The 15,045-nt window shown below is 52.5% G+C and overlaps 1 protein-coding gene across 4 annotated transcripts in view; it reads right to left on the bottom strand.

Annotated features, from left to right (window-relative positions):
• Window positions 1-10,799: 10,799 nt before the first annotated feature.
• SPECC1 (sperm antigen with calponin homology and coiled-coil domains 1) overlaps window positions 10,800-15,045 on the bottom strand; it is a 246,070-nt gene continuing 241,824 nt past the window's right edge. For all 4 annotated transcript variants that reach the window (XM_067715414.1, XM_067715412.1, XM_067715415.1 and 1 more), the window contains one exon: window positions 10,800-13,933. In XM_067715414.1, coding sequence (XP_067571515.1) covers window positions 13,844-13,933 — 90 coding nt within the window. In that variant the 3' untranslated portion in view covers window positions 10,800-13,843. The remainder of the gene's footprint in view (window positions 13,934-15,045) is intronic.

Raw genomic sequence — 15,045 nt, 5'->3', positions numbered from 1 at the left:
ATTATAGAATCAAAAATGCTAGTGACGGGGCTGCCCTGGTGGCGCAGTGGTTGGGAGTCCGCCTGCCGATGCAGGGGACACGGGTTCGTGCCCCGGTCCGGGAAGATCCCACATGCCGCGGAGCGGCTGCCCCCGCGAGCCATGGCCGCTGAGCCTGCGCGTCCGGAGCCTGTGCTCCGCCACGGGAGAGGCCACAACAGTGAGAGGCCCGCGTACTGCAAAAAAAAAAAAAAAAAAAGCTAGTGATGACATATCCTGTGAAAACGTGAAGAGGGTACGCAACCTGGAATTAGTGAACTGGGACATATGCATGTATACATAAATAGATTTTTTTTTCTGAGTACTTTACATATTTTATTCAATGTTTACAACAATCTTATGATGTAGGTACTATTATTATCTTTGTTTTTTTAAATATTTTTTAACATCTTTATTAGAGTATAATTGCTTTACAATGGTGTGTCAGTTTCTGTTTTATAACAAAGTGAATCAGCTATACATATACACATGTCCCCATATCTCTTCCCTCTTGCATCTCCCTCCCTATCCCACCCCTCTAGGTAGTCACAAAGCACCAAGCTGATCTCCCTGTGCTATGCGGCTGCTTCCCACTAGCTATTTTACGTCTGGTAGTGTATATATGTCCATGCCACTCTCTCACTTTGTCCCAGCTTACCCTTCCCCCTCCCCGTATCCTCAAGTCCATTCTCTAGTAGGTCTGCATCTTTATTCCCGTCTTGCTCCTAGGTTCTTCTGACCATTTTCTTTTTTTTTTTTTTAGATTCCATATATATGTGTTAGCATACAGTATTTGTTTTTCTCTTCCTGACTTACTTCACTCCGTATGACAGTCTCTAGGTCCATCCACCTCACTACAAATAACTCAATTTCGTTTCTTTTTATGGCTGAGTAATATTCCATTGTATATATGTGCCACATCTTCTTTATCCATTCATCTGTTGATGGGCACTTAGGTTGCTTCCACGTCCTGGCTATTGTAAATAGAGCTGCAATGAACATTTTGGTACATGACTCTTTTTGAATTATGGTTTTCTCAGGGTATATGCCCAGTAGTGGGATTGCTGGGTCGTACGGTAGTTCTATTTTTAGTTTTTTAAGGAACCTCCATACTGTTCTCCATAGTGGCTGTATCAGTTTACATTCCCACCAACAGTGCAAGAGGGTTCCCTTTTCTCCACACCCTCTCCAGCATTTATTGTTTGTAGATTTTTTGATGATGGCCATTCTGACTGGTGTGAGATGATATCTCATTGTAGTTTTGATTTGCATTTCTCTAATGATTAATGATGTTGAGCATCCTTTCATGTGTTTGTTAGCAATCTGTATATCTTCTTTGTAGAAATGTCTATTTAGGTCTTCTGCCCATTTTTGGATTGGGTTGTTTTTCTGATATACATTCCTAGATTTTTAAAAAATAAAAGTAGACTTACCCCACCCACACGGTCAAGAAACCTGTTTTTAACAACTGTCTCGCGGACATCTTTCTAACAACACATTCATCCCAGTCTATCTTGAAGATGCCCGGTATTCCATACTATTGGACACACACAATTTAGTTTTCATCACTCTTCTATTCATGGAAATTCCTACTTTATTCCCCTTATTTTTGCTGTTACTCTTGTCCATAGCTCTTCTTGAATATCCATGAGTACTTCTCTGGGCTAAGTTTCCAGAAGTGGGAACACTGTATCAGAGGTTTATATATTAATATTTAACATTTAATGTTAAGATTTAACATACTAACATCTCCAAATCACTCTCCAGAAAGATCCTGTTTATTCATCCTTCACCAACAGTGTATGAAAGCATTCATTTCTGCATAATTGTGCCCAAACCGAACATCACCAACGTTTTTTGTTTCTTCCAATCGGATAAGTAAACATTGACGTCATCATTGCTTTATTTTACATGACTTTCTAGGGAAGTCGAGCTTCCCTTCATTCTTACTAATACTTTTCATTTTTTCTAAGCGTTGCCTGTGAATTCCTTCTTTGACTGGATTGTTTGTTTTCTTTTTTTTGGAGCTCTTTGTATTATGGTTATTACATAGTGACTGTTGGGTATTGCCTGCGATGTATTGCAAATATTTTTCTCAGCCTGTTTTTCCCCCCAGTCTGTTTTTAATCTCTTAATTTTGTTTACGGTGTCTTGTTGAACAGAAGCTTTTCATTTTATGTGGCGAAGCGTGCCAGTCTCTCTTCTGGGTTTTGTGTCTCCCTCGAGGAGGATGGATCTAAGCTGCCCCCAATCCCGACACAGCGGCCAGGTGTCCCCCACCCCCACCGCGGCGAAGTCATCCTCCCTCAGCTCGGCGCAGGTGCCCATCCTGAGCCGTATCATCTCTGGACTCTGATCTGATGAAGGAATCTACTGCCCTCTCTTCCCAGCTGGTACCACACTTTTGGAAAGCACTGTCTTTACGGCGTCTTGATACCTGTCTTCCTTTGTTGTCTTGTTCAGAATTTTCTCAGCCTCTTCTGCTTTGTGGGTTAGACTCGGGTTCCCAACAAGCGCTGTGGGGCCCCGGCCGAGCGGCACACTCAGGTGAGCATTAGGGAGCTCGGCAGACGCTATTTTCTCTAAAGGGAAGAATCGGGCAGGTTGTTTTTTTTGCGGTACGCGGGCCTCTCCCATTGCGGAGCACAGGCTCCGCACGCGCAAGGTTCAGCGGCCATGGCTCACGGGCCCAGCCGCTCTGCGGCATGTGGGATCTTCCCGGACCGGGGCACGAACCCGTGTCCCTGGCATCGGCAGGCGGACTCTCAACCACTGCGCCACCAGGGAAGCCCAAATTGGGCCGTTTCAATGATAGTTTTGAGGTCCAGCACTTGAGGTTGGGGTCAGGGAGAGCCACGGGGCTGGGCTTGCCGTCGTGAGCGTTCACGAGCTGGGCAGCTGCCCAGGTGCCCCCCCCACCTGCCCGCTGCATCTACCACCCTCGGGACCCAGGTGTCTCCAGGGGGCACACGTCCCTCCTGAGGGCCACCAGGTGGCCCCTGGGCGCTCAGCATCTGAGTCACCACCCACCCCATCCCTCTTCCTGCGCTGGGGTCAGGAGCCAGGTTCTGGTCTGATGTGTGGCCCAGAGGCCACAGGGCAGCCTCAGTTTCCCCACATCGACTTTTCTTTTAAACCATTTTAACCACATCTAAGCGTACATAGCTCAGTGGCATTAGGTATGTTCACATCGTGGTGCAGCCACCACCACCAGAGCGTCTTCATCTTGCAAAACTGAAACTCCGTCCCCGTTAAATAAACTCCTCCCCCTCCCCCAGCCCCTGACACCCCCCCTCCCCGATCCCACCTTCTGTCTCTGTGGATTTGATGACTCCAGGGACCTCATACAAGTGGGGCCATACAGTGCCCGTCCTTCTGTGACTGGCTGTTTCACTCAGCACAACGCCCTCCGCGTTCATCCACGTCGCACACGTGTCAGGATTTCCTCCCTTTTAAAGGCTGGATGATACTCCACTGTGTAGACAGACCTTCCGGCTACAGGAATGGGGCTGCTGGACAGGGGTGGGCACCACAGTGGCTGCTGAGACAGGATGGAAGAAGCTGAGCAAATGCTTCTCAGCCTCCTGCACGAAGAAGGCCCCCCTGACCAGGCTGGCCCCCAGGAGCCGGGCAGAGATCAGCACGTCTGCTGCTTATCCTCCTTGGGATGCAGGGGAGGCCCGGCTCATCCTGGGGTCCGCCCGGGGCTCCTGGGCCCTCCTGGGGGATCCGCTGCACCGACTGCTCCAGGAGGTGCCCCCGACTCCACGGGTTTTGGCTGGAGTCCCCCTCCACTGCCCACTGCTGTGATCCCCACTCGGCGCAAACATCCCCCCGTCTGACCCAAACGTCCGCCTCCTCCTGACCCCCAAATTTCTACCAGGCCGCTGGGAACTCATGGTGTCACCAGAAGATGCCCCAAATCCTCGGCCTCTTCTCTGAGTGTCCCGTCGTCCTCTTGCTCTCAGGGAAGCGGCGTGTGCCCCGACCCTCCCCAGGGCAGCTTGCCCCACGCTCTCTCCGGACGGGGCGGATTTGGGCTCACGTCCACAGTAAGGAAGCATTTCTGCCTGCGGCCATGTGCTCACCCTCCGGCCACTTCCAGGAAGGCGGTTAGTCTGTGTCCCGCCCACACCCGCGCCCCATCCCTGCCCTTCTCTCCCCAAATGTCACCATTCCCGGCAGCTCCAACAATGACTTTCCGTGAATCCTCCGCCTCCGTCTCCCTGGTCCACACTCTTCCTTCCGACCCACATGAACCACCTTTGCCCTCGTCATCCTGCTCCAGAGTCACTACTGGTACCCGAATCACCTCCAGAACGTCTGCTTCAGCCGTCCCCCCACCCCCAGCCCATCTCCTGGGCCTCGTCCAGCTGCACCAGCTGTGAAAATAGACACGTGTCCACCCAGGTTGGCAAACAGCCACTGCCTGGGCCTCCGCACATTGGCCTCCGGAGCTCGCGTGGGATTTCACAGCACTCCCCGCCGCTGCCCACGCACGGCCTCGCCCGACGCCCGGGCCCTCGCCGCCCAGGAGCCCGCTCCTTCTGCTAGGTCCTGCCCCCGGCTCCAGACTGTCCCCCACGAGCAGGCAAATGGGCTGCATCCTTCCATCCTTTAGGGGAAAGGAAAATGACCACGACATCCCTCCCTAACCTCACATCCCTTCCCGCGATCTGCCCTTCACACCAACCTCGTCCCAAGCGAGGGCTCGGGCCCCGACTTCCTCCTGTGTCCTCTCTCCCACCTGTGAGGCCGTGGGTCCCGCCCGTTCCTGAAACCATCTTGTAAAGTCACCAGCTGCGCAAGTCTGGCCCCATCCAATGGTCTCCTCTCAGCGCTCGCCTAACGCAACCTCTCGCAGCGTTGGTCCACCACTTCCTCTTTCTCCGGTCGCTGGCTTCCAAGATGCCCCTCGGCCTCCGCAGAGGCCACGTGTTGGAGGACCAGGAACCATCCTCCTGCGGTTTTCTTCTTTTCTCCTGGGCTCCAGGGACCTGTAGTTTCCTGTCTACTCAACTCCTCTACTTGGCTGTCGAAAAGGTGTCTCGAGCCCGACGCTCATTCCCCGGGCCTTCTCCAGCTCAGGTTCAGCAGGTGCCCGGCTCACACGACCGCGCTCCGCGGAGATTCCTCTCCCCACAGCAGTTCAAGCGCATGCCGCCTCTGCCTGAAACCTGACCCGAATCCGCCGGCTCCTCTCCGTCTTCCCTGCTGTCATCCTGTCTGAGCTCCCACAACGCTCACCTGACCTTTATTTCACCCTTATTTTATTTTTACACTCTTGTCCCACCACAATCACTTCTCTGCTTGACTTCCAAAAAGAATGTTTAAGAATGTAAGTTAGACCATGTTCAGAATGCTCCAATTACTTCTGACAAGCCTAGGAGGTTCTTACCCCTTCCCGCTTCTAGACAGTCACCTCCACATTCTGCCACCCACGCTGGCCCCCCTGCTACACCCCCAACACATGCACACACGCCCCTCCACACACAAGTGGCACGCTCCTGCCGCAGGGCCTTTGCACACGCTGTTCCCAGTCTATCAAGCTCCACCCCCCCATTTTCATAAGACTCCCTCTCATATCTTTCAGGTATCTGTTCAAACTTTATCACTTACTCAAAGAGGCTTTCTCTGTCCATCCTTCCTAGAACAGCACCTGCCCTCACCGGCCACCCAATTTTCTCCCCCTGCTCCGCGTTTCTCCCTAGTGCTTATCTACACCGTCATCTTGTACATTCCTCTGCTTCTCGCTTGCCTCCCTCATCAGAATGAGGCCCTCCAAAAGGGCCTGGGCCGAGTCTGTGTCATTCACAATTGCAGCCACAGCACCTGGCACAGAAGAACCACGTGGAATATTTGCAGATGACTCTTAGGGTTGCTCAGATGCAACAGTGAAAGCATTCAAGTCAGGAAAACAAACACCAGGTTACCACTTATTCACAGACAAGTGCAACCAGCTATTCCAAACGATAAGGTTGTGCGAGTAGTTAGAAAAAAATAAATGCCTTGCAGAAAAACATAAGGCGCTCCCCCCTCTCCCATGCTTTAACCCCAAATCTGTCTGGTTTTTGTACTTTTTTTTTTGCGGTTCGCAGGCCTCTCACCATTGTGGCCTCTCCCGCTGCGGAGCGCAGGCTCCGGACGCGCAGGCTCAGCGGCCATGGCTCACGGGCCCAGCCGCTCCGCGGCACGTGGGATCTTCCCGGACCGGGGCACGAACCCGTGTCCCCTGCATCGGCAGGCGGACTCTCAACCACTGCGCCACCAAGGAAGCTCTGGTTTTTGTACTTTTGAAAAGGGGTCACAGTGACTAAATCAGGTCACTTACTGAGAAAGGAAAAGTTAATTCATTTTTACAAGGAGAGAAACAGAACATGGTCAAATCCCAGTACCCAGTACCTGCTACCCAGTGGACAGATTTGATGGGCATTTGTGTACAAAGGATGTGGGGGTGAAGGTGCAGGACTTAAAATTCTCATGTGACATAAAAACACATTCAAAATCGATGAAGTGAATACAGGGCAGTGTAAGTTACTATTTATAAATATGGAGGTAACTAAACCGTGAGCTTGTATCACTATGAAAAATAGTAAATATACTTTTCAAAAGCATATGCAGCCATACCCCACATGAACACCCCAATAAATCCCAAATGAACCAAGGATTTAAAATAGAAGAAAGTTCTGGAAGAAAACTTTGAAGCACTCCTTCATAACAGGGCTCCTTTTATAACCTTGGAACAGGGAAGGGCTTTGACTTATAATCCAAAGGCATCAAAGAAAAGATAAAAATAAAAAACTCCTACGTGGCAAAAACCAACACACCGTCGTAAGCAAAGACAACCAACCAGCCGGGAAGACTATCTGCATCTCAATCACCAGCATCATCTCTCTCACGCACCAAAAGCTCCAAGATGAGATTCCTAAACACTCAGTAAGAAAGAAATGGGCAAAGGAGTCGAGAAGGCACGTCACACGGAAAGGAACACAAACAGGATTTTAAAGCATACTCAGCCTCATTCACAGCAAAATGCACCTTGAAACTAAATTCAGGGACTTACCTGGTGGTCCACGGGTTAAGACGCCACGCTTCCAATGCAGGGGGTGCGGGTTCCATCCCTGGTGGGGGAACTAAGATCCCCCGTGCCGCGCAGCACGGCCAAAACAATTTTAAAAAACAACTAAATGTGGACGCCGCTTTTCACCTATTAGGATGGGCAAAAATCCAACGGTCTGACAGCATGCTCTGTGGGCCAAGCTGTAATGATGAGAGAAGCCAGTCCAGCTCCCAAGGAGGCAGAGTGGCAGTTTCCACCCAAAGCCCAAATGCAGGCAGGCACCCTCTGACCCAGTGATCATATGTGAGACTTACTCAGATGAAGCCATCTATGCACGTGCACATTAAAATGTACACCATTGTTGTAACTGCAAAGCACTGCGACTGACACCCCCATGTTCATCCTTGTGGGGTGACTTTGTGCCCCAGTTTGCCTGGGACAGTTTACACCTCTGCTCCAGTGTAATTAGTAACAGACACCCCCACGTGCACTCTTGGAAGGGTCCTGGTTTGTACGACACATCATCCAGCCACCCCACCCCTCCCCAGGGGAGCAGATACATAATTTATGCTACCCTCACGCAGTGGAACACCAGACAGCAGAAACAAAAAGTGAGAATGCTCTCTTTGTATTGACGGGAAAATGTCTCCATGATACATCATCGGGGAAAACAAAACAAAAAGCAAAATGCAGAAGATGTGCCTAGCCTGACACCTTTCAGGTTAAAAAGATGGAGAGCATATGATATTCACACCTGCTTGTATAACACACTCAGGAAGGATACACAAAGTAACTGATAACACGGTTACCAGTGAGATTGTGTATGGGGAGAGGAAGGGAGGGGAGGGGAGAGTAGGGGAGAGGAAGGGAGGGGAGGGGAGGGGAGGGGAGGGGAGGGATGACTGAGCAGACAAGGAACTTTTCACTGTATATCTTTTCATAATTTTTACATTTTTGAGCCAAGTAAAAATAAGTTTTTGAACCTATTCAAAGAATTAAACTTTAAGATGAAAAAGTGTATACATTGTCACAGAAGCTTCTAGGTGCCTACACAATGTTGATTCTTCCCCTCCCTAACTTTTAGCCAGCTTCACTGCTATTCACCTAAAAGACTACTTTTCCTGGCCTCCTGTGAAGCTAGGTGTGGCCACGAGACTCAATTCTGCCCAATGAAATATAAGTGAAAGTGTTAAATGGGTCTTCTAGGAAGACTTAAAAGGGACAGGGCACTCTTCCTCTATCCTGCCACCTGGAATACAGTTGTGATGACTGGAACTCTGGCAGCCATCTTAGCTCATGAGGACAAATGCCACTTCCTTGGGGATGTCAGAGTGGAGAGGGGTCTGGGTCCCTGAGGATTTGATGACTCTAGCATACCAGCCTTGGACTTTCCACCTCTGGACTTCTTTCTCTTTTTGGTGAGAAGTAAGTAGTTTCTTACCTAAGATAGTATTGCTCAGGTCTCTCTATCCCTTACAGGTTAACCCAATCCTAAATGATCCATAAGTGTACCAATAAAATACCAAAAGGAGGTTAATTCTGGTAATGCATTTTTTGATGTGATGCCCAGAGCCCTTTGTATTGTCTTTGTACTTTTTGGTATTTTCTGTACTGAACATGTATTTTAGTAACAACTGTGACTTTAAAACAACATTTACACTACTGCAGGAAACGCATCTTCCGGCTTCTGGTTTCATCGTCAGAGACTTTCACTTTCAAAGGCGGCAATGCTGCCGCTGCTGAGGGTACCATCTCCCACAGCCACTCACAGCAGCAGAGACCTCACCACATCTCTGCTCTTGTGCAGCAAGCTTGGAGCCGCAAGTTAAGGAAGAGCGCCTGCTGCTTTAGACTGTGAACAGGTGGGAGAAGATGGCTGGGTCCAGGTCCGATCCAGATTTGCCAAATCCCCAGGCTCCACGAGTCTGCTCTCTGCTGGGAGACAGTTTTCCATTGTCTGAAGTAGGGGAGGAATCCTCCATGGGCTGGGGACACAGACAATGAAACGCAGGTGGGTTCCAAGCTGACTCAACCTGGAGGATGGGAAGGCCAGCAAATGTTCTTGGAATCCAGCCTGGTTCCTCACACTGCCATGTGCAAACAGCTCCAGAGGAGAACCTTTCCAGAAACGTGTAGAAAGGGGCTCCAAGGAGGCTGGTGACCACCATGCTCCCTGGTTTTCTATTCCCAGATGCCTGCGGTTACACAATTTGTGACTCACCTTTATGGCCAGTTTTGTGCTTCTCCAGCTGGACTCGCGCCGCCCCGAAGTTGGACTCACTCCCCGGACTCGCAGGCAGGCCTGTGGGCTCTCGACACCACGGGACATGGCTTTAGGATGAGGTGATGAACCTTGCCGGCATGCTGATGTTACTCAAAGATTTTCTTAGGGGAAAAGTCACCATCTTTATATGAAACTCACTGATATGCTGTGAAGGGAATGTAGAATTCTCAACATTTTTAAGACTTCAACTAAAAAATTGAGGCCCTCAAAATAAAAGATCCCTAAAAAAGTCATAGTGCACAGCTTCACACTTGTCTTGAGACCCTGAGGGGCATGAGCTGGTCTAGGAGATAAGGTCTAACACCCTGGCTTACAGGACTGCAAGCTCAGACTGGTTGAAAATATCCCTGGCCCTGTCATACATCCGATCTCGTCATCTGAACAAATGAAGACGCGGCTCTGCCCTGGGGAGCTGAGTGCCCTGCGGCAGGAAGGTGGTGGTGCTTGGCCGCTGGCCAAGACCCCACGGCCACAGACCCCTCGGGCAGCTCAGAGCCACTCGGGCTGAGTCACGAGACACCACCAGGAGCACGGGCTGCGGGTCAGCCCCACCGGGAGCAGACTCAGCACACGCGGGCTGTGCTTCGTCCAGAGAGGGGCCCAGGCCCACAGACCAGGAACCTCCCCGCTGGACCCCAAGCCACGGAGGGATGACTGGCAATGGCTGACGCACTGGCCATCCACCAAACGTCCACGCGTCCGTGTGTGTGGGCGCGCATGCACATATGCGGGCTGAGCCGCTGACACGGCTTTGGGTCATCACATGGGGAGCCTGGTATCTTCTGGGTGCAGCATCACGCGGCAACTGACAGCCCAGAGGAAGTGGCTGGCGGCCACCGTCCTGGCCCCGGGCCTGTCACACCCTCATCCCAGGCTGTGCTGTCCTGGGAAGACCAAGTCCCCTAGGAGGGAAAGGCCAGCGCGTGGGGCCTCCGTGGGAGGAGGGGGAGGTGGAGAGGCTTCTCCTCTGTCCTCTCCTGTGGGCAGGGCTGGTCCCCAAAGGCACCATGAAGGATGGCCTCCGAGTGGTGCCCTAAGGCCACACGTCACCTGACGAATCGCTCGCTCAGCGTCCTGGTGTCAGCACACACCAGCATCCCCGGTCCGTTAAAGTTCGTGTTCACTCTGCCTCCGTGATCTCGGTATAACCTCTCCTGCCCCCCACCCTCAGTGGGCACATCCAAGCAGCTCTGCAGCACCCCGCGCGGCCCTGGAGGGCGGGGCCCCCGGGGAACCGCAGTCACAGCAAGGGGCCGTGCAGGGGAGGGGGCCAAGGGGCATCAGGACCCAGTCCTTTCTGGTGACCCCCGGCAGTTGCAGTGGGGACCACGGCCCAGTGAGGAACAGGGACGCGAAGATGCCAGTTTGGAAACAGACTGAATGGAAGCCTGGCATTTTGAGAAAATAGTAACAATAAATGTCACTGGGACAAATTCATAGTCAGACAGAAACAAACTATATTTATTAGAAATATTACAGAGCCATACATCGCACGCGTCCACGTTCACAGTTACACACGCCTCTGTTGCGTCCTGACAGCGCTGGGCACGGTCTGTGCTCTTGGCAGAAATGAGGCCACAAACGCACTGCTGCATTCCACTCATGCAGTCGAAGTTACTGAGCTACTCAGGACAGCACAGGTTTAGCCCAACTCTAACCTGGGTCGGAGAAGTGAAACCTGCAGTGATGCCAGGCACATGCGATATTAAAAATCCTTTATAAAAAGGTTGCTGGGTCCTGTCCTTTGCCACATGTCACTTGTCAGCTCCTCTCAAACGGCCCTCGAGCTCTGGGCTGGGAAGAACTAGGGCTGGATTTGGCAAAGGGGCTTGTATCTGACGACCGAGACCTCTGTCCCCAGGCAGCGCGGTGCCTGTCCCCTCAGCGGGGACATGGGGGGCGACTGGGAAAGCAGCCCGTGGGTCTGGGGACCGTAACGCCAGGTGTGAGCCGCTCAGGATCCTCTGGGTGGAATCAACAAAAGCTATAAAACAACAGCTGGGTGAAGAAGGGAAACCAAAGGCCGTCTTGTTTCTGAAGTGAGGAGGGACAGAATGGGAGGTGGGTGAATTTGCCTGGTTGCCCAGACACCGCGCCCGGTGGGCAGGGCCCGTGCCACCATCAGCTGTGAAACAACTCAACGCAAAGAACCATGGGCTTCTCTTCATGTCTTTAAAAATACAAAACACAACAAAACTCCTCCACTCTTGGGGGGGTCTTGCATTCTGCATCTATCTTGTGTATAAAAATAATACATTTTTTGGAAAAAGGATCTGCAGAACCACCAAATAATTTTAAGTGACGAAGTACTGGCTGAAGGAAGACGGGAAGTAACACGGGTACTGTGACCTCTGAAAACCTCAGGACAGAAAACTGGGGACGATGCGGTTTGCTGACAGTAACCACCGTGTGTTCTCAAGTTTTCCACACTCACCTTGTGCTCCGAGCTCCCCAGTTAAAACCTGACCTACCCGGCGGCCCCCTGCCCCCCGCCCCGACCCTGCAGTGCTGACAGGCCTGAGCCGGCACCCCCGGGGCCCCGCAGAGCCAGACCTGCCCCAACGCCACCCTTGTCCCTGCGGGCAGGACACAGGTGCCCTGTGCCCTAAGGGTGCTCTTGCTGCAAAGCAGTCAGGCAACCTCTTTCCGTTATAAAAACAAATTGCACGTGGCCTCCTCTCCTCTTTTTAGCCTAAAGGCAGCAGCAGCTCCAGCATGGGGGGAGGGGAAACAGCAACACCTCCACCGCAGAGGCTCCGTGCTGATTCCGAATCCCTCTCAGTGATCACTGAAGACAGGACACCGCAGCGCCCAGGCCCCTCCAGGCGCGCTGAGGCATCAGCGGCCCCTCCCACACGGAGCCTCACGGTGACCCCAGGCTGCACACAACCAGCAACGTCCCAACCGCACTCCTGGGGAAGCAAGCAAGGCAGGGTCGGGGGACGAGGAGACACCGGGAGTATCTTTCAGCGGGCCGCCCCTCAGGAAGGTGAGAGCTACACCTGTCCGGGTGGTACCTCCAGCTTCCACGTGAAGACAAATCGTCACGGCCACCGTCACCAGACTCTCTCCTTTCAGCGCTTCTCGGGGACTTTGAAAATATACAGAACGCAACCCTGGTCCCCTTCCCAGTACTCTGACTCCACGCTGGGGCAGTGAGGAGTGTTATCAACGAGCCCCCTGCAGAAGGACCCCAGCCAGCGGCCTCGGCAGCTTGAGGTGGAGGCACGGGCGCCGTGTGGGACCCGGATGCCTCTTCCAAGGCGGCCGGGAGGGAGGGTCGAGCTCAGCCGCCCCCAGGACAGGGACCGATGGGGCCCCGGCTACGAACAAGGGCTCCTACCAGCCTGCAGGGAGTACTGCGCCAGCTGCCCTGGGCTCTGGGGCCGTGGGAAGGACCCTGGTCGACGGGCGCTGATGTAAGCAGCTGTGGGATCCCCCGGGCCGGGGTGAACCTCATTTGCTACGTAAGGTACATTTATTTGCCCAGGTGATTACCTGCACCTGCACCTCCCAGGCGGAGGGCGGCTCTGGAGAGGGCTCTGCTGCCGCTTAGGGTGACTGCAGGCTCTAGGGAAACTGAGTTGCCTCCTTCAGTTGTACCCCAGCCGGCTCTGCCTGCCCCCAGGGCCTCCTTTGCCGTGCAAATGTAGGCGGCCTGGGGAAGGGCTAAAACCACAGCCAGAGTTGGAATACTGTACATCGCCGTCTGCCCAGCATCCCAAGAAATACACGTCCTCCAACTGTTTGTGCAAAAGCACGAGGACCCCGGCCGGCACAGGCCAGTGCCTTCTGTCTGAGCGACTTTGTCAGGTTCCGTGCGGGGCAAACGTGTGGGTGTGGATGGGGCGTGAATACGTGCAGGACACTTGGAGCAGGTGACAGTCACGGAGGCTTCCCGTCCGCCGCCGCTGAGCACGGTGTCCTGGTGTGACTGCGTCCCAGACACACATCCTCCTGTCCTCCCAGGGACACCTAGCAAACTACCCAGGGGCTCCTTTACATCTCAAGTTTAATCTTCCACCCAAAGAATCAAATAAGGGACAGGAGACCTAAAGGTGGTGAAGTCCTTACTGAGGACGCAAGTCTTTTCCCCAGGACGCAGGGCGCTCACGTGTTTCAGGGTTGCTTGAGAGTAAACTTCCTCTTTTTGTGTTTTGTTGGGCATTTTTCTTTTGGAGGGGTCTGGGAGGTGTCAAGTGGAGAGTTTTTATAGAGGCAGAAGCCAGCATCTGTAGTAGAGACGGTGGGGTTTGGAAGTGCTGTTTGTCGTGAGATTCAGGGCAGCTCCAGTGAACACACCGCTGGGCTCCCGCGGAGAAGGGGGGCCCAAGAGAGCGTGGCCCCCCCCACTCCCGGGCCACGTGCGTCGGCGTTCAAGGTGGGCGTGGTGGACCTGGCTGTTTCTTGTGTGTGTGCTGGTCCTGGGCAAGCTGGGCGGTGGACGGAGCACGGACGAGCAGCAAGCGCTGCCTCCAGACTTACGTCTCGAAGTACTTGTAGATCTGGGCCACGTACTGCATCACGCTCTGCCAGTCGGGCCGGTCTGTGTGCAGCATCTCACTGAGCTCCTGCGGGAGAGGGCAGAGGTCACAGGGGGCCACAAAGCCTTCCCATGCAGCCGGCAGGTACAGGCAACACCCAGCCGGTGCTAAAGGTGCTTAGTGAAAAGAAAAGCTTTTCCTTCCCGTTTGTTCAAGAGATGCTGTCCCTTTTAGGAAACATTAGACTTGACCTCCCGCCTCTCCCATCTTTTAACAACATGACAGTGAACATTAACAGAAGTTTTGAACTAAAAATAAGAATTGCCCTATGATCCAGCAATCCCACTCCTGGGCATATGTCTGGACAAAACCATAATTCGGAAAGACCCATGCACCCCAATGTTCACTGCAGCACTGTTCACAACAGCCAAGACATGGACACAACCTAAATGTTCATCAACAGAGGAACGGACAAAGAAGATGCGGTACATATATATGATGGAAGACTACTCGGCCATAAAAAAGAATGAAATAACGCCACTGGCAGCAACATGGATGCAGCCAGAGATTACCATACTACGTGAAGTGAGTCAGACAGAGAAAGACAAATACCGTATGATATCACTTACACGTGGAACCTAAAATATGACACAGGGCTTCCCTGGTGGTGCAGTGGTTGAGAATCTGCCTGCTAATGCAGGGGACACGGGTTCGAGCCCTGGTCTGGGAGGATCCCACATGCCGCGGAGCGGCTGGGCCCGTGAGCCATGGGCGCTGAGCCTGCGCGTCCGGAGCCTGTGCTCCGCAACGGGAGAGGCCACAACAGTGAGAGGCCCGCGCACTGCGGTGAAGAGTGGCCCCTGTTTGCCACAACTAGAGAAAGCCCTCGCACAGAAACGAAGAACCAACACAGCAAAAATAAATAAATTAATTAATAAACTCCTACCCCCAACATCTAAAATATGACACAAATGAATCTATATAGAAAATAGAAACGGACTCACAGACAGAGAACAGACTTGTGGTTGCCAAGGAGGAGGGGGTTGGGATTAGCAGATGCAAACTATTATATATAGAATGGATATAAGGTCCTACTGTAGAGCACACGGAACCATACTCAATATCCTGTGATAAACCATCATGGAAAAGAATATGAAAAAGATGTACATATGTATATAACGGAATCACTTTGTTGTACA

This window comes from Pseudorca crassidens, chromosome 19 (assembly GCF_039906515.1).
Source record: "Pseudorca crassidens isolate mPseCra1 chromosome 19, mPseCra1.hap1, whole genome shotgun sequence".
NCBI classification, from domain to species: domain Eukaryota; kingdom Metazoa; phylum Chordata; class Mammalia; order Artiodactyla; family Delphinidae; genus Pseudorca; species Pseudorca crassidens.
This window is presented reverse-complemented; position numbering and strand designations above follow the sequence as displayed.